The 27,897-nt window shown below is 39.1% G+C and overlaps 1 protein-coding gene across 3 annotated transcripts in view; it reads right to left on the reverse strand.

Annotated features, from left to right (window-relative positions):
- vps13c (vacuolar protein sorting 13 homolog C) overlaps positions 1-27,897 on the reverse strand; it is a 115,606-nt gene that overhangs the window by 35,318 nt on the left and 52,391 nt on the right. For all 3 annotated transcript variants that reach the window (XM_053683374.1, XM_017477590.3, XM_017477588.3), the window contains 31 exons: positions 26,228-26,307; positions 25,752-25,811; positions 24,977-25,133; positions 23,697-23,810; positions 23,433-23,536; positions 23,151-23,318; positions 22,610-22,914; positions 22,342-22,489; positions 22,056-22,197; positions 21,786-21,910; positions 21,434-21,594; positions 20,970-21,220; positions 20,493-20,716; positions 20,294-20,386; positions 19,833-20,198; positions 17,112-17,201; positions 16,784-16,939; positions 16,416-16,680; positions 12,663-12,823; positions 12,232-12,353; positions 9,024-9,321; positions 7,066-7,455; positions 6,634-6,738; positions 6,391-6,555; positions 6,131-6,256; positions 5,783-5,916; positions 5,306-5,432; positions 4,479-4,714; positions 3,826-3,970; positions 3,605-3,745; positions 83-164 (listed from right to left, as the gene is read on the reverse strand). In XM_053683374.1, the coding sequence (XP_053539349.1) occupies positions 83-164; positions 3,605-3,745; positions 3,826-3,970; positions 4,479-4,714; positions 5,306-5,432; positions 5,783-5,916; positions 6,131-6,256; positions 6,391-6,555; positions 6,634-6,738; positions 7,066-7,455; positions 9,024-9,321; positions 12,232-12,353; positions 12,663-12,823; positions 16,416-16,680; positions 16,784-16,939; positions 17,112-17,201; positions 19,833-20,198; positions 20,294-20,386; positions 20,493-20,716; positions 20,970-21,220; positions 21,434-21,594; positions 21,786-21,910; positions 22,056-22,197; positions 22,342-22,489; positions 22,610-22,914; positions 23,151-23,318; positions 23,433-23,536; positions 23,697-23,810; positions 24,977-25,133; positions 25,752-25,811; positions 26,228-26,307 (5,241 nt within the window). The remainder of the gene's footprint in view (positions 1-82; positions 165-3,604; positions 3,746-3,825; positions 3,971-4,478; positions 4,715-5,305; positions 5,433-5,782; positions 5,917-6,130; positions 6,257-6,390; positions 6,556-6,633; positions 6,739-7,065; positions 7,456-9,023; positions 9,322-12,231; positions 12,354-12,662; positions 12,824-16,415; positions 16,681-16,783; positions 16,940-17,111; positions 17,202-19,832; positions 20,199-20,293; positions 20,387-20,492; positions 20,717-20,969; positions 21,221-21,433; positions 21,595-21,785; positions 21,911-22,055; positions 22,198-22,341; positions 22,490-22,609; positions 22,915-23,150; positions 23,319-23,432; positions 23,537-23,696; positions 23,811-24,976; positions 25,134-25,751; positions 25,812-26,227; positions 26,308-27,897) is intronic.

Here is a 27,897-nt window from a genome sequence, read left to right on the forward strand (position 1 = left end):
GTGTAGTTAGTACCTGTTGGTACTGTTATTTATACATATAGCCCTAAAACAGTATCTAAAAACAACTAAAAACAACTTGTACCTGCGTCCAGAACAATTGATTTTGGAGGGGGTACAGGGTGAAATACTATTGGGAAGATAGCTCCAGTTAGCTGGTTGTCCACCTGCAACAAACAGTTACATTTGTTTAATTCAAAGAACAACAGTGCTGGTAGGAGTGTGTGTATATGCATGTGAATTAAGCCTTTACTTTTTTGTGTAAAAGGGGGCGATCAAAATATTTAATGCAAGAGAGACGTTGAACAAAATGTTGGTCTGCTTATTAAATTAATGCTCAAATAACACTGTAACCTTTAATCCTGTTAAGCATTTCAGATTAACATTTTCAGTAATATGGACAACCATGGCCATATTTTTCAATGTTTATGAGTGTGAAAGATTCACACAGTAAAGTATACACATTTGTTTATAGCATATTGTAAGGATCCGGCTAGATCCTCACGGGTTTCTCAGGAAAGTTAATATAACTCAGGCGGACACAAAGTAAAAGCGCTGTTCTTCGTTTCTTACATTGAAGGATACCATAGGCTTATGAATGGTTACAGGTTGGTCATTAGAAGAGGATTAACCCAGTAAAACATCCCAAAAATGGTACCTTAACATGTGTCAGCACACAATGTGGAAGTCACAGAGAGAGAGAGAGAGAGAGAGAGAGAGAGAGAGAGAGAGAGAGAGAGAGCAGGGCGGAGACCATGCCCCTTGACCCCACATGACATCATCATAGCCGATCATTACATATCCCCCCACTTAAAACAAGGGCTGTCCTCAGGCCGTAACATAAAGGAAACTTAACAGCACCTAGGTGCCTGTGTGACAGCTGACATAAGTAGTTCTACAGAAAGCAGTACCATTAATGACACCCTTGCCTGTTCCACATAACTATAGTCCAACATTCAAGAACAGCAATTCTCTTTTTTTTTTCTTTCAATGTGCATTGAATTAAGATCCTCAGAACTTCACACTTGCTTGAAATAATAATGTAACATCAAAACCTCAAGGTACACAGGCATTAACAGTATTCAAAAACAAAGCAGTATGTCACATTACCTTATTAAGAAACGGTCACTTCTGTAAGACAATAGACTGCCAAACCAATATAAGGCCTTCACAGACATTTAAAAAAAATAAAACAGAATAAGACCAGAGAATGAGAAAAACTTAAAACATATCACTTCAATATTAAATTAGAGGAACAAAATAAGGATTTGTCCACCTGTTAACCTCCCAGTTACAGGTAACCCTTGGTGTGTGCCTAGGGCAAAGGGCGTGTGAGTGCGTTCCTGTGTGAGTAGGCTGTGTATGCATATGTGTGAGGTAAGGAACCTCTGCATGCCTAGGGCCAATGGCGTATGAGTGTATTTCTGTGTGAACAGACTGTGGGTGAGTGAGGTGCACATCAGTGTGAGGTAAGACAAAGTCAGGGTGTGTGGACACAAGCGTATTGTCCAAGGGAGCCTGTGCCACCACTGGCATTAGGTAGCCCACCGGCTTCCCGCATACCTGGCCAGTAGACCCGCTTCTGTAAGCGCCCAAGTGTCTTGGTTACACCCAAGTGGCTAGCCATGGGGTGATCATGGAAGTATTTCAGCAGAGTGCTTCTCAGAGCTTCCGGCACATAGAATTGTAGATCCTTGAGTGGATGAAACCAGCAGGGAGTCCTCTTGTCCACAAAATAAACCAACCTGTCCAGAATACAGAGGTTTGGTGAATCCACACAGGGGCCGCTCTCCAAGTCAGTATATATTGATGAGATGACTTTGTCAGCCTGCTGGAGCGACTGAAGCTGTTTCTTGTCCTAGTATACCATTAGTGGCTGGCGCCTTATGTTTAATGAGCCAACTGTGGTGTAAGGTGGTAACAGGTCTATAGGTCCTGAAGGGTCACTGGTAGGGTTTTGCGAGAGTGCATCCGGAACTAGATTGGCCGAGCCGGGTCTGTGGACAACCTTAAAGTCCTGCAGCCACAAGCACCATCGAGCCAGCCGTCCTGAGGGGGAGGGCCTTGTCATCAACCACCTCAAGCTATTGTGGTCAGTCACCATTGTGACACTAGAGCCCTCAATGTACGGACGAAAATGTTCCATAGCCCAAATTACCCCAAGGCACTCCTTCTCTGAAGTGGAATATGGGTGTTCCGGCTCGCAAAAGCAACAGCCCTCTCCAAGCAATCCTCACCAGTCTGGGCCAATGCGGCACCAAGGCCCACATCACAGGCATCCGTGTGTACTGCAAAAGGCTTTTCAAAGTCATTTATGATTCAAAGTCATAAAGATGGCCTAGGCCAGTCATATCCCGAGGTTGTCTTTGGGAAATAGACGCATGAGTGTTGCCAGCATTTCTGCAGAGGTTGAAGGGGTGGGGGGTCAGCCTGTCAGTGCTCAGACAATATGCTGCACACTGCATCAAATTGGTCTGCATGGCTGTCGTCCCAGAAGGAAGCCTCTTCTAAAGATGATGCACAAGAAAGGCTGTAAACTGTTTGCTGAAGACAAGCAGACTAAGGACATGGATTACTGGAACCATGTCCTGTGGTCTGATGAGACCAAGATAAACTTATTTGGTTCAGATAGTGTCAAGCGTGTGTGGCGGCAACCAGGTGAGGAGTACAAAGACAAGTGTGTCTTCTACAGTCAAGCATGGTGGTGGGAGTGTCATGGTCTGGGGCTGCATGAGTGCTGCCGGCACTGGGGAGCTACAGTTCATTGAGGGAACCATGAATGCCAACATGTACTGTGACATACTGAAGCAGAGCATGATCCTCTCCCTTTGGAGACTGGGCCGCAGGGCAGTATTCCAGCATGATAACGACCCGAAACACACCTCCAAGATGACCACTGCCTTGCTAAAGAAGATGAGGGTGAAGGTGACGGAATGGCCAAGCTTGTCTCCAGACCTAAACCCTATTGAGCATCTGTGGGGCATCCTTAAACGGAAAGTTGGGGAGCACAAGGTCTCTAACATCCACCAGCTCCGTGATGTCGTCATGGAGGAGTGGAAGAGGAGTCCAGTGGCAACCTGTGAAGCTCTGGTGAACTCCATGCCCAAGAGGGTTAAGGCAGTGCTGGAAAATAATGGTGGCCACACAAAATATTGACACTTTGGGCCCAATTTGGACATTTTCACTTAGGGGTGTACTCACTTTTGTTGCCAGCGGTTTAGACATTAATGGCTGTGTGTTGAGTTATTTTGAGGGGACGGCAAATTTACAGTTACACAAGCTGTACACTCACTACTTTACATTGTAGCAAAGTGTCATTTCTTCAGTGTTGTCACATGAAAAGATATAATCAAATATTTACAAAAATGTGAGGGGTGTACTCACTTTTGTGAGATACTGTAATTAGTTGACACTTTGGTCAAGTTTTGCCTCACTTCTGTTATATTTAAATGTTCACAATTCCTGCATTGTACTTTGAAAACAAAATAAGACCTAATCCAGGAAGTTTGTAGTCCTCTAGTTTACTTTTATGCATATGCATCCTTTTTCCTGATTTACTGGTTGTGAAAAACATTCTTCTTTGATCTTGCCTCCACATGTTCATTACCTGCAGCCAGTGAAGCTGGGCTCGAAGGCTCCTTTGGTGTGGTGACTGCTTTAGCTCCACATGGATACCAGCCAGAAAATTTCTCCGGATGATGCAAGAGTAGGGGTGCCTCATCAACATGGGCATCCTTGTAAAGTCCACCTGAACCATATACACATATACAATTAAACCTAGTCATGATACCTTTACAAGGTTTATAAAGGGCAGGCCTATATTCTCACTTCAAGCCCTGTTTCCAGCTTCAACCAGCCTGGCTCTGTCTTGCCACTGAGGTGGTTTTGGTAGGCCTTCTCCAATAGATTGATGTTCTTATGGTTAAAGGACTTCCAGCGGTTCTTTGGCTTCATTTCCCAAACAACACCCGAACTAAACAGAAAATAAAATAAATTAATATAAATTATATTATATGGTGATATACTAGCCATCATGTGAACAGATATTTGGTGAAACCGAGGTTCAGTAGTTTCTTCAAGGTGAAAGGTTTCAGGTGCTGGGTATATGTGGACCCCACCTAAATATGCCATGATCCTTTATCTTAATGTGGATTATATACTGTATATAAATTGTGCTGGGGTTTAGACCTCCATTTCTGGGTCATTATAAACCTTAAATATGATTAAATCCTAAACTGGGGGGTTGTCAAATAATATTTGTATCATTTTATCAACAAAAGCCACCCATATACCATAGAAAATACAACTAAATCTAACAGACTAGCAAAGAATACACACCTACTACATAAGGGGGGAAAAGACAGGGTCGCCAACTCTCCTAACCTGAATCTGTGGCAGTAACGGACTTTTCACCTCTGAGTCCTGTCCTGGCTTTTCTGATTGATCATTTCATAGAATTAAATATTTCAACATTTTCTCACCTGGTAATGCCCATGTATGCTATTTCGTGTCTATTGTCATTGTTGATGAGGGACAAGCCCAGGTTCTGTACAGAGATGTTAACTTCCTGTTGGAATTGCTCCAGGTCTTCAGCTTGGCAAGCTTTGGTTACCACAGCAACGTCTTCGGTAAATAGTAAGATGCGCTGTCGGCCATCGAGGAACGACACCCAATGTATCTGAGTCAGACTGTCATATGCAAACTGCCCACACTGGTCCTACAGATTGAAACATTAACATGAGTACAATGCTCACATGAAATTGCTGTTACTGTGTTTCTCTATACAGCTTACAATAGGGACCAATAGGGATACACACCTATCAGCCATAAAATTAAAACCATTGACAGCTGAAGTGAATAACATTGATTATCTCGTTGCAGTAACACCTGTCAAGGAGTGGGATATATTAGACAGCAAGGGAACATCTTGAAGTTGATGTGTTGTAAACAGGAAAAATGTGCAAGCATAAGGATCTGAGCGAGTTTGACCAGGGCCAAATTGTGATGGCTAGACGATTGGGTCAGAGCTTCTACAAAATGGCAGGTCATGTGGGGTCTTCCCGGGATGCAGTGGTTAGTATTCAAGGATGGATACTAAAATGGTCCAAGGAAGGACAACTGGTGAACCGGCAACAGGGTCATGGTCACACAAGGCTCATTGATGCCTCTGGGGAGCGAAGGCTAGCCCATCTGGTCTGATCCCACAAATTTTGTTTCTTTTGATAATATTTTAATGCATTAACTCAATCATTCTTATAAAAGAAATCATGTGAGAGGAACTATACAGCCATGAGTATTTTTCTCTCACCTTGATCAGGTCTAGTTCTCCGCTGTGGCCCTGACATGTCCAGCACAGCTTCCGCACCCCTGCAGGGTTGTTCCACACAAAGAGCTGAACCTCACCTGGTTTCAACTCACAGGATACCTCACAGCCACTATACCAAAAACAAGGCAAGAGACATGTACCCAGCCAAAATAAAGAAAGAGTTATTCTTTCTTTATAAATAAATAAAGGTGTGATAGAGAAGAGAGACAGCCCACAATAGCACTTAAAAATGTTAAGGGTGAAGGCAGAGCATCAGTAACAGTGACAGTGCATCAGGGGACCAACGTAAGAGACTCATTACAACGTTAGTTGGGGAGTATAAAGATTACTCTATTTAAAAAGACTGAGATCCTACATACCCACACAAAGGCAAATGTATGGCAACAAAAAGGCATTAGAGGAGTTTCATATATTTTGTATTCCCATCAAGCTGTTATAGACACAGTGAGGGGTGCTAACCTCTGTCTGATTGTGATGGTAACCCAGGGAGTATGGTTCACCAGCAGAGCAGGAGCTGCTCCATCATAGTAGTCAGTGAAGCTGATGACAGCGGAGTGGTCTGAGATGTTTACATCCACTATGATGCCTCCATACTGAAGGAAAAAAACAAGTCTTTTTGGTCTTTGGGTTTAACTCTATATAAAGCTTTCCGTAGTGAGAGTGAAACTTTTAGTTTGACCATGCAGTGAAAGAAAAAACAAATGGAATGTGCATGGCTCTGTGTCGGATTTGTAAATGTTCATATAATGGCTGCAAATAATGCACTGTAATGCACTGTAAACCCTTACACTACACAAACATGCTTACCTGATCCATGCAAAGCAGAGTTCCATTATCTTGTTTGTTAAAGAAGAAGGGTTTGGAGGACAATTCAGAACCTACTACTCGTATACACAGCTTCTCTGTACTAGACTCTGGCCACAGAGGCAAACACTGCAGAAAATACAAACATGCACATGCTGAGAACAGGCTCCATTTTCCTACCACCAAGCATGAATACTTCATAAAGTCACATGTTCACTGAGAGGGGTACAATTGTAAAGTTCACATTTAAAAGGTTTTCAAACCTCTGTGGAGGAGATATAGTGCCACTTGTTGCTGACATTACTGTGGTCATTTTGCACCTCCCCTACTTCTAGCTCAAAGGAGGATTTATTCACCAGAGTGTAGAAAGGGCTAATAGTCACAATCCGTGTCAGGTTAAAACTGCTTAATTGTATACTGATTTCCACCTTAAAAAAAAAATAAAAAAAAGGTTGAGTCTACATATACACACTCTTAAATTTAAACATCTAGCCCCAAAGTCTTACCAAGAAGTCCATGTTTTTATCTTGGCAACGGACACACCCATAACTGCCCACTGTATCCAGAGAAAAGCCATCTGACCAGGAGCTGGTGGACACGCAAAGCTGCACCTATGTAACATATTATGGGGAAAAAATCCTCAACAAAAGCAAACATATTATATATTAAATCTATTGAATACATTTGTATTTTTATAGGAACCATTTATTATCCCTTGTTTTATCTTCAAACCTCAAATTTCTCACAAGGTAAAATATAAAAATAACTTTTCAAACAACTCAACTGAAACTTTAAGGATGTTGGGAACTGCAAATCAAGAGTGAATTTATTTACTGATTTTTTTTCCCCCAACAAAGTTAAAAGTTAAGCTTTTTTATTATTATTTATTAACTGTTTGATCACAATCTAAAAAAATGTTTGGGCCTTTTTATACTGACTTTATTCTTGCTGAAAATGTTCTTCTTCTTGAAGGAGAACAAGATCACATCTCGGAAATCAGAAGCGTGTTTGACATGGATGTCTTCAGCCCGGTATTGCAGCACACGGGCTGTCTTGTTTATGATCCAGTATGGGCTGAAGATGGAAATGATGAGTCGTCCAGCCATGTGGCTCATATATGCATACACGTCTACAGTGAGCTTCTCGCTGGTGTCGCTAGTAAAGCAGACAGGGAATAACTCCGGCATGTCCGGGATGATCTTGACATGGCTGTTCCAGTCGCGACCCTGATAATTCACAAGCACTAATTCTATGATTTCACCCATGACACTCGCATTCAGCAGATCGGCTGTGCTGCCTTCATGTAGATCTTCAAAATCAGCTGAACCCTGGGACAGAGAGGGAGTAATAAAAACAAAACAGTGAGAATGAATACAGAGAAATTAGGCTAATAGGTGAGTTAATGTTTTATAAATGGATGAATTTTAATGTTTTATAAAAAGGCTTTCTAGCATACCAGGGTGGCATATACAGTTGGTGTTGGTGCTATGAGTAATAAGTAAGATATTTAAAGCTGCAGTATGGAACTTTTTTGGTTAAAAATGAACAAAAATCAATTATTGAGCAAGTACATAAAAAAAAATCAGTGTCTCCTTACCTTACCTCAATTTGCAATGGTAAACTTATAATAATAATTTATAATTTGAGCTGTTGGGTCTGATTTTTTGCAAGAAGTGTCAAAATAAAGAAACCTCAAACTGCGGAGACCTGCAGTCAAAAAGGGAAAGCGACAGAGCCTGTGCTAAAATGAGAATAAAAATATAGGCATGGCTTTTGAGAGGTGGTGAAAACTCTGAGATAAGAAGGGATTGAATAATGATGCAGAAATGACATTTTTTCTGCTGAACAGGTAAATAATTTCAGTGGTTCAATAACTAGCTAGCAAACATTAGCACACTTGTTTGATTGATTCAGCTAGGTATCAAGTTTGCTATGTTGTTGTTTTTTGTTTGTTTTGCTATGGTCAATGTGGTAAATTATTTTCTTATTATACACTTATTTTCTGCTACCTCTACTCCAAGAAAACCGTATCTGTGCCACCTCCATTGTCAAGTATTGGAGCTAACATACAACCCGAATGTGTACCTCAGTGTTGACAAGTTTCACGAGACAAATAAGCAACTGCAGCTTCAAAAACAAGCCCAATATTATTATAGCCTGTTGCGTCCTCAATGTAAACAGACTCAATAAATGAGCCTGCAACATATTAAACTGAAACCACTCGCAGTTTGAAAAGCAAAAACACAATTTATTTAATTTTAAAAATCATCAAATGGCAACAAAGCTTATATGGAGGACAGGCACTATCCACTCATCTCTGATCACCTGCGAGGAGAATATGATTGGGGAGATAGAAAAGGAGATTACATTACAACCATAACTACTATTAGTATATGAGTATGTTATGCTTGTTTTTTGTTATAATCTGTAATATTTGTGGCAGGGCAAAATACTACAAAATACTACTACAGCACTGTATTATTGTGATACTGTGAGTGGACAGTGTCAATACATTGAGGAAAATAGCAACCATAACTGTTAAAATAAAAAACAGTTTCTTGATAGGAAAATCTATTTTCCCCCAATGCACTGACACATTTTTTAAAACAAGCCCAAAAAACTGCAACCCACCACCTGTGATTTTTTTCAAGTGACTTCAGACAAAAAGAAGCCCAAAGTTGTGTATTATAAGCGGACTTGGCAACTCTGATAAGTATGCTTCATACCATCAGATAAAGCCACGCAGAGGAGCAGTGCCTAAGCACAACCCATGTAAAAAAAAAAAAAAAAAACTCTGCGAGTAACTTGCAATTTTATATTTCAAAGCGAGATGGCGATAGAAAGGAAAAAATTCTGTACTGCCGCTTTAATATATTGTGCTATTAATGCCATATACCTCCATTAGGTAGCGGATGGAGTATGGAAGCAGGTTTCGTAGAGAAACAGCTGGGTGCAGGTGGATAATGTAGGCAGGGTCCCATTCTTCCTCACTGTGGCTATCAATGTGACACAGATTGTCTGGCACCGCCAGTGTGTTGATGACAACTGGCTGTAGGCTGCTGTCCTTTGCTGGGCACTGAAGCATGGAACGCACCTCTGAACTCATATGAATCTGCTCCTTCCATGCAATGTATGTAGTTGACTCATGATACTGGCCCTCAAAAGGTCCAAGAGGCATCAAGAACAATTGACATCTATATCAGAATACATAATTAGATATAATTAGGCTATTTATTATAAAAAACATATAAGCTTTTTCTTAGACTGATTTGTGTTGCTCATTCTATTCTCCAAGCTCCCTGGACAAAATTTGTTGCATTAACCCATAACAGGACTTTGTTTTACAGGTTTCACACACCTACAGGTTTGCACACCTGTGTAAATGTAACTTATACAGTCCCATCCAAAAGTATTGCAACAGGCCAATTCCTTTGTTTTTACTTACCACTAAAGACATTTGGGTTTGAAAAAAAAAGATGAATATGAGATCATAGATGAGAATTTTTCTGCTTTCATTTCCTGATACTTACATCTAGACGTGTTAAACAAATTAGAGCATGGTATCTTTGGTGGCAGCACACCCAATTTTAACGAGAGCAAAAGTATTGGAACTCAGTTGGGTTATGGTCTGGTGATTAACTTGGTCAGTTTAAAACCTTTTTTTTTTGTCTGGTTGCAAGTACACCAGTAGTTTCTTTCTTTTTCAGGAAATTCCAAATTGTCCAAATTGTATTGGCTATGCCCAATGCTTGTGCAAAGGCTCTGAACAATTTTGCCTCTTTTCACAGTTTCAAAATGGATTGCTTTTCTCTCCTAGTCAGCTCTCTGGTCTACATGTTGGTTTATCCTTGTTTAACAACAAATGCAGTCTTCACAGACAAAACCTACACTCAAGGAATCATGACTAAACATTACTGTTTTGGACCCAGAAATAAAAAATCTAAGTTAGTTTAACTTATTTAACTACAAAATACATAAACTTAATATTCCAAGTGTTATGAACTCAAAATCATCATTTATTAAAGTAGCTCACTCTGGTCTTTCTTTGATGTAATTGGCCATGCAAGGAGTTCCACCTGGCAACAAATTAACTAATGCACTGATTGGTAGATAATTGCAAAAGCCTTAGTCTTGTCTGTTGCAGGTATCGGTGTAGTGTTCTTCATGCGTAGGAGAGATGACAATCAATTGAGTACAATTAACTTGTTAGGGATTTCAGTGTAGGGCTTAAACCAAAAGTGGACATTCAGAGCTATTAAATATTTAAACAATCAATATAACAGGGCACACCTGGGCAACAAGAAACACATGTCAGTCATGTGTTCCAATATTTTTGATCACTTAAAAATGGGTGAGTTCAAACAAAAGATGCAATGTTATATGTTGTTTAACACATCTAGATGTGTATATATCAGGAAATGAAAATTCTGATCTATCATCTGATATTTATACTTTGATCTCATATCCAAATGTCTTCAGTTAATAGCAAAAAAAAAATGAATTGGCCTTTCAGACTGGACTGTAGTGTTTCTCCTGCTATATTTAAGATTTTTTCTGGTCTGGAGGAACCATGGAAACTTGAGTGTCATTATTTCACTCATCTTTAGAGGTAGCTCATTTAGGTAAAAAAATAAATAAAAATGTTATTTGAAAGTTTTAAACAGTGTTCCTTTCAGGCAGCCATACTTCAGGATGCACTGCATGACTGGAGTAAATATTTTAACTATATTAGCACTATATTAGAGATGGTATGATACCACTTTTTTGTGGTACTGATAGTACAACCTTGATTATCAGCCAATATCAATACCCCATCTGATATTTTTTCTTTAAAAAATCCTAAACGTTAAAATATTTTTTAACAAAAACACAGGAAAATACAGGAAAACATACAATGCTAAAATACATTTTACCCCAAACCCCAGCTTTAACACAAAAATGCAAATATAATATAGTATAAATATACAGTAGGTACAGTGCTGTGAAAAGTATTTACACCCATCTTGATTTCTTCAGTTTTTTTTTGTATATCTCATACTAAATAGTTTTAGCTCTTCAGACGAAAAACAACATGAAACAAAGGCAACCTGAGTAAACACACAATACAGTTTTTATTTATTTATGAAAAACTAATTACCCCCTTTAACTTAAAATCTAGTTGTGCAACCTTTAGCAGCAATAACTGCAAGTAAATGTCTCAGATAACTGGAGATCAGTCTTTCACAGCTCTTCTGTGGGATTTTGACCCACTCTTCTTTGAACTGCTTTAGTTCAGCCACACTGGAAGGTTTTCGAGCATGAACTGCCCGTTTAAGGTCCTGCCACAGCATCTCAACTGGTTCAAGTCAGGATTTGGACTAGGCCGTTGCAAAAAATTTATGTTGCCTTTTTTTAACCATTCAGCGGTGGACTTAGATTTGGAAAACTAGTAACTATGGGGGCAAATAAACACACAGGTCCAGTTGATATTGGATAAATTTTCTGCTTTAATAAATAACATTGTCATTTAAAAACTGCATTTTGTGTTTACTCAGATTGTCTTTGTTTTATCTTAGATTTTGTTTTAATTTCTAAAATAATTTATTACAAGATATACACAAACAGGAGAAATCAGGATCAAATACTTTTTCACAGCACTGTATACTGTATAAGTACATATTTTTATTTATATAAGAATAAATAAAAACAAATCTAATCTTATATCTAATACATTCAAGCCTTTATATGCAAACATATCAAGTTCCAATCCTTTCCATTTGGCACAGGATCAGATCAAATTAATTGTTTTTCTCTGATATCCAACCAACCATTTTTGCCTGTATTGGAACAATAACGATCCTGGGTATTTGAATGGTACTGTGAAATATTTTCCATGATTATGATTCAATCATTTAAGATCAGTTCAATGTGATTTTGCTTACTTATGGTCTCATGATGTTTTTGGGTTTCTGTCCTTGATTATATATTTGTCAAGGTGTTTTGTCTTTTATCTCATGTTTTTCTCTTATGTTTTTTTTTATTGGCCTTGGGTATGTTGCATCTCTAATTTCAATGCACAGTGGAGAGAAAAAAATCTAACAACAAGCATGTATTTCTATGCATACCTGTAAGAGTCCAGTGTGACATGAAACTCTTTCTCTGGTTCAGCAACTCCAACATTCAGCAGCCCTCCTACATCAGGGGAGTACTTCAAAATGGCAAAAGGCACTGAGAGATGATTTTTAATCTATAAAAGATGAACAAAAATATAAGACACAAGCAACATTACTGTCAGATCAGCTGTTGATTTGGTAATTCTGGTCATCAAATGTCTTACTTTACAAAAGATAGTTGAAAAGATAGTTCACTTACCTTCCACGTATGCGTAATTTGCTAATAACATCCAAAAATAAGGGCATATGAATATTTCCCAAGTGAGACCCTATTTATTAGTCCCCACTAATTAACTAAATTATTAGCAATATTAGTATTTTTGGATATAATATCAAAGCAGCAATCTATTTATTAGCTTTGCATGTGAAATACATTTATTTACCTGTAGTGGGGACCGCAGTGTGATGACTTTGTTGCCTTCTGAGGCACTGATCTGCAGTAGTACAGACACAGACTCCTGAAGCATGGATTTCCGCACATTATAGAGCCTCCGTCCTGGCTTATCCACAGGAATGTTAGAGATCTCACTGTAGCCTGTGGGCACTGCAGATAGAGTATATTATCACTTTAACAGAAAATATTTACATTTGCCAAAAACAAACAACTATTATCATTTGTTACTAACATACACACACAAACACAAACACACACACACACACACACACACACACACACACACACACACACACTCGTAGAAGCAATTTAGTGTAGCCAATCCACATATGTTGCATGTTTTTAGGATTTGGGAGGCAGGAGTTCAGCAGAGTTCATGAAACCAAAGTGGTCCAAAATGGGGCCTGTTTCTCTCACTACTGGATGGACTGCATTGGCCACCTTTTGCAAGTGATTAAAATATATGGAAAGAGAAAATAAAGCCCCTTTTTGAGTTGTACCAAGCCTTCCTCATTTCCGCCAAGACACCGACATGGAATCCTCATCGCGTCCCTCTCCAACCTCCACCAGACCCAGCATCAGGCCATCCTCCAGTTGTGTTGCAACCAGGAGCAGTGGATCAAGGACCTGCTCGATGCCCAGACAGCGGATCGGCAAGTGCTCAAAGGCCTGGTCCAGCAGGTCTTCCGGTCTTCCAGCTGTGGCCCCGATGGCCAGCATGGTTCTGTCCCATGTCGACCTTGCCAAGATGGGACAGCAGGACAACCTGGAAGCATTCCTGGAGCTGTATGAGCACTCCATGATGGCGTGGGGCTGGCCCGAGGGTCAATGGGCTGCCTGCCTGTTGCTACTCTAATCTGGCAAAGCCCAACTTTTGATAACCGCTTGTGGAAGCCTACTGGTCGCCAATATGGCGGACTACACGAAATGAAAACTACCTGAAACGGGCGATTTTGCAACAAGTCGGCCTCGTCAGCAATTCGTTCATTCGTTCACTGATGTTTCGCAAATTTGGCCACCTTTTCGCATTCAACCAGAAGCTCCGGGACACCTTCCAGACAAAGAGGATGTGATTGACCTCATGGTGTTGGAGCAGTTCATCGCCCAGAAGGGATGGCGGAGTGGGTCCAGTGCTGCCATCCGGTGTCGCTCGACAAGGTGGTCCAGCTGGAAGAGGATCACTTGGCATCAAATCCAGGGGCAGGCAAGCCCCTTCCTTCTTCCTCTCTCTCGCTCTCGTACCTCTCCCCCTTCTCCCCACCTTCTCCCCATACTTGCTCTATGGAGACAGAGGACAATACCCCCAAGACCAGCTATCTGAACCTGTGCTGTCCCTCCCCTCTATCCTTAATCTCTCTTCTCTCCACCAGGTGGATGAATCCAAAGCCGTAAGTGTGGGCCTTTGTGCTGGCATTGTGAGGAGCCTGGGTATTTCCAGGACCAATGTGACAAGATGGAGGTGAGAGCATTGGTCTGATTCCCCGATGTGCCACAGGCCGCCCCGATATGAGCCAAGACATACCGCAATGAGCAGTCGCGTGATGAGAGCCTCCAGCACACCTTCAACCAAGTGAGAGTAATCGATGGTCAACAAATTCAGCCTAATGTTCTGCTCTCCAACCCCTATTTGGTAATTATTATGGATAGGTTATAACAAGTGAGGCAGGACACTCACACGCAGGAAGAAATGACCCAGTTGTTGGCTTCGAAGATACATTGGGAATTATTACTGTAGGCAGCTCACCATAATCTGATGGGGGCGGGGGGGGGGGGGGGGGGCACTTAAAACACTGGGCCATCTCATGGCCCACTTCTATTGGCCATCAATGTTCACAGGTGGCGTGCGGCATGTTGTGAATGTCAGCTGGTGAATCCTTTGGCCACCCCAAAATCACAGTTGTGCCCACTCTCATTAATCAAGGTCCCCTTTGAAAGAATTGTCTTGGACCTCATTGGGCCATTAGATTTCATGTGGGCATCACTTTGTGCTAGTTCGTGTGGACTACACGGTGCGATACCCGGAAGCGATGGCTCTCTGCAATATCTGCAGGGAACAAAGAGTGTTACACCCCTCTATTGACCTCACAGTGTTCCGTGGTGGGGACCCCATTAAGCTTTCATTGCTATGTCCAGTACACACTCTACTATTTCGACTGGATGGCTGATTCATCCGTCATGGGGAAAGAAACGTGGAGCTGCCCTGTCTTAACAGAGACCATCTGACTAGGTGTTGGATGTCACATCCTTGTCTGCTCCTTAGTTAAATGGTAAATGGTCTGCACTTATATAGTGCTTTTTAACCTTAGTGGTTCTATAAAGCTGCCTCAGCAGCCCACTGCTATGGCTGCAGCCAACAAATTCTGCATTCTCAAAGGCACTTGGATCAGACATCGTGGCTCTCTCCCATCTTCCTGGCAAACAGTGTGATGTCTGGGATGTGCAATAGCGCAAGGGTGGTTGTGGAAGTTTGCATATAGTCACTCCCCAATGGGTGGTGCTTTTGGCTGCAAAGCATCCTGCTGACAGCACCTGCCTATCACTGATACTTTTCAAGTGGTGGCACCACTTAAGGGCTGACCCACAGCATGGACAAGAGGTGTTTGTTAGGGTGTTTGTTCGGGCCTTGAGTGCATGGTTTTGTATGCTTGCAACTCTTACAAGGCCTGTGGTCCTTCAGAGGACATCAAAGTTTTGATTCAGCCATTGGTAACCTACTAGTATTACCAATATATGGCCAGTCTACTTTGTTCTTTTGGCTTTGTATTTCCAAAACCTGAACACTCTTCCCTAGGACTTCTTTGGCCACAGGCCCAAAGAAAAGCCCAGGGACACAGGACGGACTTCAGGTTTGATTGCACACTACCAACAATGTGGACTGTGCCAACCACACCACACTGCAAATTCAGCTTTCTTCAAAAGCTTGTGGCTGATTAGGTTGACACCAAGGTAGCAGGCACACAGTTTGTGGCCATTCTCCAGGAGGTCCAGGCATAAGAGCATAAGTCCATGGCATGGGCCTCAGGAGAACTGTTTCTGAGTGGGGGCACAGAGAAATTGGTAAGACGAGACCCAATGGAGGGACACATACTCCAGCTCTGTGAATACCAACAGTACCAGATAATTCGAAAATGTTATGGGTAAACTATAAATGTTGGCAGCTCCCAGTTTCCATACTGTGGTTTGCTCTGAAATCAAACAGAGCTATCAAAAAGGTTGTTCGAAGCTGTGTTCTTTGAGTTGAGCCACTAACATGAAAAGGATAGTAGATGTAGGTTAGTAAAGCTATTTAGAGTAAAGTTCTGTTTTGAGAACTGGAGTAATTACATCGAGTTTCAATTTGGAGAAACAAGTTTTTTTTCATAAACTGCAGAAATTTACCACTTTTGCCTTGCTCATAACCAGTGTTATGGCTATCTTCGGAAGGACATGTTTTGACAAGAGGATCTAGAGATTTGTTGTGAGCAAGTTTGTAGCTTTTGATGCTTGCTCACAACAGTTCATTCCTCCCAGGTGTAAAAATCTTTTCTTTAATGAATATAAAAATGTACACACAATTCTAATGACTCAAATTTGAACTTTCAACTTCCCATTTCTGATTTGATTTTGAGGAGAAATTTGGCTTTTCAATACAAACTTAATGTCTTTTAGATCTTTAAGTGTAAATCAGAGACAGTGGTTTTCTAAGAAAATATTTTAGTGTCTCATACAGTACTGTAGAATATGATGCAGGGGATGCAAATACCTATGCTAAGGTTGAAAAGGCAGCTCTCCTGTCTCTGCAGCGTTGACAATTTTACTCGTGTTGAAAAATCAAATATAGAATATTCCAAATCCAAAGATTCCCCCACTCCTACTTCATGGACTTTACTTTGGGATGGTGAGACAGCCAAGCGCAGATTAACACTGTGCTGGATGATCAGTGGAATGCCAAGAGAATTCTGGATAGTAAATGGAGCTTTCTCTTTCAGAGAGTGATCAAATGTGGAGACAGTGCCCTCTGAGAAAGCCTAACATTCAAACACAAGTTAACAGGATATAACAATATGTGAAAATTCAACAAAACATTTACTATGTAATATTTATCTTGCTCGTTTTAGATCAAATGTACACCTGGGTAAGGTTGTGAAAGACATTCAGGCAGCATTTGGACAATGTTATGTTCATGGTGTCTTTGGAGCAGATGTTGATGGATGTGCAAGATTCAGGCAGCACTATGAAGTCATCACCAGGAACAGGACTCTTATCCCAAACAGGGTTATTCTTTACCTATGCATAGCCAGAAACAGAATAAACAGGAAACAAAACAAAAAAATACACAGTGGAACAACAGCAAAAAAAAACAAAAAAAAACTCATAAAGCAAGTAAATATATACATGAACATGCACAATATACACAAGCACAAGTTATTACACAATTTAACCACTAAATGGAAAATACCTCAATTCCAAGGTTCCATCTACGTTTGCCATTATCAACTCTCTCTATGAGGGGTTCCCAAATGGCATGAGATTCATTAAAATAGTTCACCTGAAACAACAGGGATGTATCAAGAAAACCTCCTCAGTTCACAACAGTAAGGACATACTGTGAATAAGTTACTTTATGTTAACAAGACAACCCAAGATTATCATAATTTTGGTATAATCATATACTATCATTTTTATTCCTAATCAGCAGCATTTGTACTTCATCAAAGTTTTACTTGATTAACTTATGGACACACTTATGGAAGTATGCATGTTCAAACAGCCATATAATCTCACTTTAACCAAAGTATGTGTGTGCATATCTAAGGATATACACCCAATAATTATCTACAAATATGAAAGTAAAAGCTATAACAGTAAATATAGTAAATACTTCATGAAATAGGTGAACTAAAACTCTTCCATGTGCATTAAATGCTGTAGTGTTTGCTTTTAAATGCCAATGCTTCTCCCATTTTCTTGCCCCACGTACTTTCTAGTATACTAATATTTACAAGCAGGCACACTGGAAAGAGAGTCTACAATTTCTTGGAAATTTACCATTTCCAAGGGGCTAAATCTTTTCACAGGCCTTGTTTCTCTCCTGAGAGTCCCTTGGCTTTGGATTTAAGTGACAGGGTCAGGTTGTGATGGATGTCTGAAAGCCCCTAGTTTGAGTCCACAGGACCACATTGCTAAGTTCCATATAGCAAGTCGTGTGCCATGTGACTGCATTATGGTGAGAGTACTGACATAAAAGCCATTTGAACAACAAATTGATGATCTAAGTCATCAATTTAGACATAAGATTAGATGCCCCGGAACCATTTCAGATCCGCTGTCTTCAGAAATCACTTAACATGACCTGTGTGGACCTTATGAAAACCCGAACAAAAACAACACTTTTGCTGGATTGCGCATAGGAGTCAGATGACGGCAAGATATCTACTACAACTCCTGCATGCTCAAGTACTGGCTGCCAACAGAAGAATGGAAACATCTTTGATTTTTGCACATCCAAAAAGGAAGGAAAGATTAATGAGCTTTAAACGTAATAACATATACAGTAAGTGCCCATGAAAAAAGCATTGGTGTTTAACAGCTTTTTGTACTTATATATATATATTATATATACATACATACATACATATATATATATATATATATATATATTATATATACATACATACATATATATATACATACATACATATATATATATATATATATATATATATATATACACATACATTATATATATATATATATATATATATATATATATATATATATATATATATATATATATATATATACACACATACACACACACACACACATACACATACATTATTTGTGTCCACAGTGGCTAGAGACTTGTACAAAAAGCTGTTAAACACCAATTTTTCATTGAAAAATTTAAAATGTTAAAAATTTCTTTTTCTTTCTTTCTTTCTTTCCTTTTGGTACATCATTATACCAGTATTTGTCAATCCACTAGTTCAGAGTATTCTTTAAACTGTATGCATTTACAATAAACTGCTTTACTCTACTGTTTTTGTTTGAGCGAGTTATTACTGTTTAGTCTTTAACATAATAAGTAGGTTTAACAATTGGAAGACCTCAATTGCCTGGTGTTCAATGCATTTAAAAGGCACTGATTAGAATGAATTAAAGCAACGATCATAAATCATAAATATTATAACATTATAAATCAATATTTATATATTTATATATATTATATACAATATTTATAACAAAGTAGAGACTGGTGTGTAAAAAAATCATATTTTTAAACGGATGTGTAAATAGGCCAACAAATCGATTTGACTGTAACTCTGATACTTTTAATAGTCTTTCTCTACATCATCAACATGATGTCATCAACATGCAAATTAATGGTAGGCTTACCCCAGATTCTTCAAAGTTTGTCATATATCAGTCAGACGCTACTGATTCTCATCGTAGCATATAAATAATATATTTGCGTGGGTCTTTTGTGTGTGAAATGGCCTTTTGTATTAACTAGTGACATGACTAAAAATATTATTTAGCACTAGTTTATGTTTCTCTGCTGTTGTGTGTCACTAGCGATCCTCACTCCTGATGTTTTAATGGTTAAGTTGTTTTACCAGGTTACTTGTGTTGTAGGAGGATGCTGTACTACCTCCTCTTGATATTTTCACAGAGCAGAGTTTGCTGTCTGCTTCGCTTTGATTGCCATTATTAAATATCTCCAAAATCACTGTTACTTCATCTCATGACTTCATCATGTACACTAGCCTTACCTCATGGTTTTAACTGGTATTGGTGCATCTAAGAACAAATAAGCATGGTATCAGTTCGATACCTAATACTAGTACCAGTATCAATGCATCCATAGTTAAAACAACACAGTGTTTAGAATATTAAAGACCTTATACTTTTTCCTGCAGATAGTCCACAATCTGTACAAGTGTTCTCCAAACATTTTATATATTACTGAAAGAAATTCAGTGCTATTATTCTTTAAGAATATAACATAAATAATATAATATTAAGTGTGGGGGTGTCAATTTTGAAAGCAGAATAAAAAAATCATTTTCAAAGTTTTTAAAAAATATTGATTTAAACTAAAATTAATATAGCACAAGTTGCTTATTTTCATGAGGGATCCCAATAATTCTGGAGTGGATTATGCAAGCACACCCACCTCTAGCGTCATATCTGCAGACACACTGAGCAAAGAAGACCAATTTTCTGCACAGCCAGACAGTGAAGACTCGGCCAGCAGCAGGGGAACTGTGTGGTGGCCCTGGCCAGACTCCAGAGTCACCTGCACCACCTTCACTTCAGCTCTAAAAGTCTGGACCGTTTTGCTGCTGTGTACCTCCTGGAATTGCTCAGTCATCTCATTTGCAGTCTCAACATCCAGGAACCAGTAGTTGCAGGAGTAGATGTCCCTTACAGCCCATAGTGTGCTCAAATCAACAGGCTTCTGATTGACCACCTCCTCTTTGGGCTTAGGGGTCATGGCTGCAGTGATGGTCAGGACAGTGTTGAGGATGATTGGTGAGATCTGTGCAAAAAGAAAAATGCTCTAAACTTTTCAAAGCAATTTTGCACCAGACAAACTCATCCAAGTGAATTTGAGGAGTACACTGTGCTACTCACTTTTACAATTACTTCATCTACAGTGACAGAGCCTTTGAGTGGACCACTGGCTGAATTTCTGGTTTCAAGGACAACGGAACATGGTCTAAGCACCTGATGAAAAAATACAGCATATTAAAAAAATACTATAACAAATAGAATTTTACACCGATTAATAAACACTTTAACAAAACAGTTAAACAACAAATAAAAAATTTACAGTGGTTACGGCCTTGCTGTCCTTATTCCTTATGAATGGGCAGGCAAGAATTTTGAGACCCTTAAGGTTGACTTTCATGACCTGAGCTGCCTCCTCAGAGAGCAGACTGAAGTCACACTGGAAAGAAGCCACTAAAGCAGGAGCATCTGCCTTCATTAGATTTGCCACAAACACCACCTCCGGATCTACCACAATGGCATGCAGTTTGGTCCTCTGGGCTGTGGCTACAATCACCAAAACACAAATATAGGTCTTTCTGAACTAAGAGAATTTCAATACACTTCTTTCTGCATATAAAATAATGAAAATATACACAGGAATTACTAAGAACACACAACATTAAACTTCTGTTTCTTATGATTGCTGATAGGACTCAATCTCAACCTCAATCTCAGGTGTTATTCAAATGCAAAATACAAACAATAAATGCAGTGTGGGAAATAGTGTAAAGTTAATTATTCTGTGAACTTCCTGTACCTGCATTCAGTTCATCCTGGCCCTTTTGCTCTGAGATCTGTTTGAGTGGGAGTGGTCTTGGTTTGTCTGACACTGTGCCCTGGGACTTGGCCAGAGCCTGGATGAAGAAGTCAGCCACAGCCATGAGAAACTCTATGCTGGCACAGAGATACAGTTTCTGGAACACAGCTACCACAGAGCATTCATCTCTGTTCTGCGAGTATGTCAAGTCAATCATGGCATCTGAGCTGTCATCACGCTTTCCCAGCATTCTGAGCATCAAAGAGGTATAAAGATACTCACACAAAGCAGACAAAGAGTCAGTGAAAATCTAAGAAAAATAATAACTTATTTATTTCTATCCTGGATAAGGTTAATAATGTAAAGAAATGTGAGTCAGAAATGTCATCTTGTAAAATACAGCACATTATGTGACTGGTTACTTTAAAAGGCATGTGGGTTGTATACAAGTAGATCTGTGTTACCTGGATGTGATTCGTTCAAGGCTGCTCCTCCTGTCATCTAGGGTGCAGGTGGTGAGAATACTAGAAACCTCCAGACTGCTGTCATTGAACAACTTACCAGAAGCAGTTATCTTATGTAGCATAAACTCCCCTAAACACAAACTCTCCTGATGCACACCAGGCTACACACAGGTGTGGGTGTGTGTGTGTGTGTGTGTGTGTGTGTGTGTGTGTGTGTGTGTGTGTGTGTGTGTGTGAGTGAGTGAGTGAGAGAGAGAGAGAGAGAGAAAGAGAGAGAGAGAGAGAGAGAATCACTCATGATGGTACAAATGAAAGAATATAAACATGGGTTGTGATTAATAGGAAAACACACCTGTGTGGGATCGTTGTTGTACAATACAAGACCAAGTGACTCAACATTAAAATTGAATTTCACAGTCTCCATCAGTTCATACTCTTCTGATTTGCTCTCTGGCTGTCCTACAACATTCTCAGAGACTACAAACATGCACAGACAGTACAGTATTCAGAAGTTTGCCACATATGTGGGCTTTGCTTAGAGACATGGAAGAACATTAAAAGCACTTAAAAAAAAAAGAAAAAAAAGTTAAGACTATTTTATAAGAAGCTGTGTATCTGTTACCATTATGTGCAGATCTGACGGGCACAATTGCCTGTTTTATTCCTGGATCTGGGCTGATGTATGGCTGAATGCTGCTGGCCTCTCCAATGTTTTCCATCAGGATGTTCAATAAGAGAACCAGGTCATCCTGACTCAAAGCTACCTGCAACAAAATATGAAAGGATCTTTTAGCACTGTCTGACAGGAACTTTAAAAGTAATAAACTAAATCTAATAATCATAAAATGACCATCCATGCAACATGACATTTTCTAGCAGATATTCAAAGGAGGAAAATAAGGACTCACTTCCATGGGCTTCAGATCTCCATCTACCTCAAGGGCAGCCATCTTATGGTACCATGTAGCGGCAAGGTTACGTTTGACTGACAGCACCAGGTTCACTGGTTGTAGGAGCTTAGAACTAGGCTTATTTACGTCTTCATCCATAAAGATTCTAAGATTATTAGAAAACCCATACCATATTACAAAATTACAGCAAACACACAAACTATGCCAATAACGATTAGACCACAAAAACCTTAAAAATAACTAATACTTTTAAAACAGTTTTCACCTGGCCAGCTTAAGCTGGGTTAGCTCCAAGTCAATGTTATCTATGACAGCAGGTAGTGGACAATTCTCTACTTGAAGCAGAGAGAAGCTGTTCCTCACAGTGATGAGACCCAAGTCAACCTCCACAGCATTATAAGACATGGATGACTGAGGGATGATGATGAGTGGGGCCTTTAGTCTAATGTCCATGGAGATTCTGAAACTCTTCTGAGCAAAGTCCCTTACACTGGAGACTGCTTTTTCCGCTGCCTGTGCGGTGGCCACACTTAAAGCCTCCTTAGCCATTTGAAAGCTATTACTGAATTTCTACATGGATACATTCAGAAAGAATCAGAATTAATGGGACTCAATTTGCTTTTTGGAACATTCTACACCAACCGTCCTAATCATGGCAAAATATTTCGGTGAACAAGAGTTGTTTTTATGAACAACTCTTTAACAAACAAAAAAAAATCTTAATAATCTGTGTAATCATCTGTGAATTTTATACAATAATTGTGAATTGTTTAGCCAGTAAGTGTATGTTTAAGGTTCAAACTTACCACCAATGTCATGACAAACTTCTGCAGATAGACTAGTTGAATGCAGCCCACATTGAGCTTGACCTTTCCATCTACCTTGGAGGTGTCTTTGTATCCCTCTCCTTCTGTGGCTTTAGGGGTTAGACTCATATTAAAGCTGAACACTTCATCATCCACAATAGACACAACCTAGGAAAAACACAAATACATGGTGAACAAAAGTGCATAAAACTTTAGATTCTACTGATAGCTGTACTGTATAATGTGTCTATAGAAAATTAGGCATTAGCACAGTTGACTTGCCTTTTTGTGGACTGCTTTTTGGTCAGCATTAATGACAACAAAATCACGCAGTCTAGCAGACATGTGTGTTTCACTTTCCTTCATCAAGAGAGACCCATGTAGATCTAGAGGGGTGTTTAAGAAACATTTAATGAATGTTTAGTGGCACTGCAAACATAGCTGATAAGTTGGGTAAACAGTAATCAGACATTCATCCAGTTCTCAAATATTGATCAACCTTTGGAAACAATAGATGCAACTGGTACAAAATTATATAAATCTGACCCCGAATCTTCATGTCAGCAATGTTGCAGTGCTGGTCACATAGTAACACGTTGAAGGCTCCTAGCTGCACAAGGATTTTCAAATCAGTGATGTCATCTTCATAATGGGACCTCACTGTAGATGAAAGAGTAATAAAAATGCTGCTTCATGTATGTACACGTTAAAATGTAATCAGTAATCAGTCAACTCCATAATTACTGGCACACTTGAAGACAATGGGCAAAAAAACACAATGACTCAAATCTTCCCGTTAAAAAACTGGATTTATCCTTTGCTTTAACAAATATATTCATAAGACATTTTAATATAATAGCATGTTCTCTCAAAAACACATTTCAAACAATTAAGAAATATGAACAAACTGTCATCCTTCCAGAACACTGGTTTTGATACTGATTTTAATTCATTTTTATATAATTGAATATTCAGGTCATAAGCCTGTACCCTGAAAAGGACCTCAGTAAGTGACATTATTTAAGTGCAAGATGACCTGACTGTATGTGCCGGAAGTATATTAAATAAACACAAAAGTGTATAAATACTTATTTCCTCTCACTGTACATCTTATACCACAATAGTACCGGACCCTGACTCCTTCTAGCCTCAGTGACTGAACTGTGAAGTCATGCATCTGCTGAAAAAAAATTACTTCAATATTGCATAAATAAACGTCACTTTACAACTACTTTTTGGATTTTGGTAATGGATGAAAAGAGGTAATTCCATTTTTGTTATTTGCAATTTGAGAAACACTGTAGGAGTTCCTTGGATTAGTCAGGTAGAATTTATTTTTGGTTCTATTGTGGGCGGTCCACTGAAACTGTTCCGACAAAAGATGGTGTCAAAAAAATACAGATGTTTTGGACTGTGACAGTTATGAAAGGATGTTCTAGGCATGTGAGGTGGCAAAATCTTAATTATCCTCTTTGCATGCAAAAATCTCAGGGAACTTAAAAATAATAGTAAATAAATAAATAAGAAATAAGAAACCCAAAAAGAAATCACTCATTGTTATTCATGTTTGCTCATTTTTAGAGGGTGTCAATAAACATCGAGTTGACTTCTAAGGGTTATTGCAAAAATTATAGTTATATCCCATTAATCTGCCTTTTTTTGTTGCTTAAAACAGTACTAGGTAAGCTATTTCCTTTCCCCATAAAAAGTTCAAATTAGGGTCAGTTTAAGGCCTGGGCTGATTGCTTTAGAGCCAAGATATGAATTCAATTGAGTCTGTAATGAGTACATCAATAGAAGTATGTAAATTTTGCATGCACTCTTACTGGATTTGGCTGGGGTAGTTTTTGTTTCTTCGTTAATCTTGATCTCTCTCTCAGGTGAGGAGGACACACTACTACAGGACAGTATAGTAGACAGGAAGTCCATGATAGAAAGAAGAGCCTCAGTATGCAGAGTTAGGTCCAGAGAGGAGAACATAATCTACACACACACACACACACACACACACATATATATATATATATAGATGTTCGAATAAAAACACAGTACACATTAAAATTAATTGCTTATCTACACTACCGGTCAAAAGTTTAGACACACTCATTCTTTATTTTTTTATTTAAAAAAATCCAAAATAAATAAAAAATAATTTTGCATTTTAGCATCTTCAAAGTCGGCGCCCTTTTTACCTAGAATTTCCAGAAATGTATTCTTGGCGTTTTCCCGAGCGATTTCTTGAGGAACTTCCCTGAGATACTTTTTAAACAGTATTAAAGGACTTCACACCTACGCCGGACACTTATCTGATGCTTTTTGGAATATTTCTGTTCAAGTCATCAGTTTAATAAAAGATTTTTTTTGTAAATAAAATTTTAGTTTTCTAAAGAAAGAAATGAAAATGTTGGCACAATTATAATTTTGTCTACAACCCCGATTTCAAACATTTAAATCACACACCTTCAGATCAAAAGGTTTTTAAGATCATGAGAAACATTTCAGTCAAGTGTCTCCAAACTTTTCACCGGTGGTGTAAGTCAATAAAACATAATGAAACTATAAAATAATTAATACAATATAATTTAAACAGTGTATACATACATTCATCTTTTGTTCTGTATTCTCGAAAATGGTAGAAAAATTAGGCCCATCACGCTTAGCCTGTGGGACAAATCATACGTTTAAAATGGCACAACACAAACATGCCAATCATTTTCATTGTAATCATGTAATCATGAGTAGAATACTAAAATAATTACACAGTTGTCCTTAATACAGTATATGTAAATAATAAAGTCAAATGAATATATAATACTGGTGTTTAATACATTTTGTAATATATAGTGATTTGGTGGTTATTTGGGTTTTAATAGGGACTTCTGATATTCTGCCACAATTTCATAACAGATAAGCAGTTCCTTATTGCCTTAGATTATTTTTGCATGATGCAAGGTAATCTGAAGATTCTAGGGGAAAATGCTCAGAACCTAGAGGTCAATTCAATGCTAAGCAAAAGTTTAAAATCAAAACAATAAGAGAGGAATATAGAGTAACACAGAGGTAATAATAATCCATACCTTAAAATATTCTACTTTGAGGAGTTCAGCGCCCTGTTTTGCTGAGGAGCTGAGGATGCATAGAGGCTCATCATGTAAAGCTAGAACAGTAGAAAAGAGAGACATTATTACTGTTGATTCATGACATCAATATAGACTTGGGGAAAAAAATATGCTGTAACCTTCAAAGTAATGACATCAGTACACACACACACACACACACACACACACACACACACACACACAGAAACAAAAAACAAAATAAAACAAAAAGGTATGAATGACAACTGTGTAAAACAAAACACTTTATTTTCAGATGTAATTTAAATCATAAATTCAAGTGGAATGGTTGTGTTTTAAACAGAGTAATGAACATTTTTTCAAAACTGGATTACTGAGTAAGACTTTGGACAACAGTTTTCTGTTCCTAAGGATTTGAGTCTTATTTCTAAGCAATAAACAGTTGAAACTGAGAAATCTATGTACAAAAATACATTCTATGGCCAAAGGTATGTGGACACGCCAACTAATTATAGTTAATTAACTAATTTTAATTAACGAAGTTTAACTAAATTAACTAGTTTGGGTGTTTCAGCCATACCAACTGCTAACAGGTACATAAAATCATGTACATAGCCATGCAATCTCCATAGACATGCATTAGAAGTTTAATGGATTACTGAAGAGCTCAGTGACTTAAATGTGGCACCTTCGTAGGATGCCACCTTTGCCACAAGTCTGCTCTTGAAATTTCTGCCATGCTAGATCTGCCCTATTCAACTGTAAGTTTTGTGAAGTGCTGTGAAGTGTCTAGGAGCAACAACAGGAGCTCAGCCATGAAGCAGTAGACCATTCAAATATAAAGAGCAGGGCTGCAGAGTGCTGAAGCACATAGCATGTAAAATTCGCCTATGCTCTACTGCATTACTCACATCAGCACAATACCTATGCATCGGGAGCTTCATGAAATGGGTTTCCAAGACCGAGTAGCTGCACAAAAGCCTAAGATCACTATGCACAATGCCAAGCATTAACTGGAGTGGTGTAGAGCATGCCACCACAGGAGCAGTGGAAACTAGATTTGTTCGATGCCAAGGCAACACAACCTACTGGAATGCATAGTGCCAACATTAAAGTTGGGTAGTGGAGCGATAATGGTGTTGCTTTTCCATGTTTGGGCCCCTTAGTTCCAGTGAAGGGTTTCATTTTGTATGCTTCAAACATTGTGGCAACAGTTTGGGGAAGGCCCTTTCCTGTTCCAGCCTGACAATGACCCTGTGCACAAACGAGGCCCATAAAGACATGATTTGATGAGTTTGGTTTGGAAGAACTCCAGTGTCCTGCAGCGAGCCCTGACCTCAACCCAACTGAACACCTTTGGGATGATTTGGAACGTGAACTGTGAGCAGGCCTTCTCATTCAACATCAGTGCCTGATCTCACAAATGCTCTTTTGACTGAATGGGCACAAAATGCCTACAGACACACTATAAAATCTTGTAGACCGTCTTCCCCAGCCTCCCGAGTGGAGGTTGTTTGGAATGGGATGTCCTTCATGTGTGATTGTCAGGCGTCCACATACCTTTGGTCATATAGTGTACCTTTACAGAGTTCCAACTTTAACTCACCTGCTCTATATCAATTAATGAATAGGCCCAAAGACAACTCCCTATTTTTTATTGCAAGGAAGAT

Source organism: Ictalurus punctatus, chromosome 10 (genome assembly GCF_001660625.3).
Source record: "Ictalurus punctatus breed USDA103 chromosome 10, Coco_2.0, whole genome shotgun sequence".
Lineage (NCBI taxonomy): Eukaryota > Metazoa > Chordata > Actinopteri > Siluriformes > Ictaluridae > Ictalurus > Ictalurus punctatus.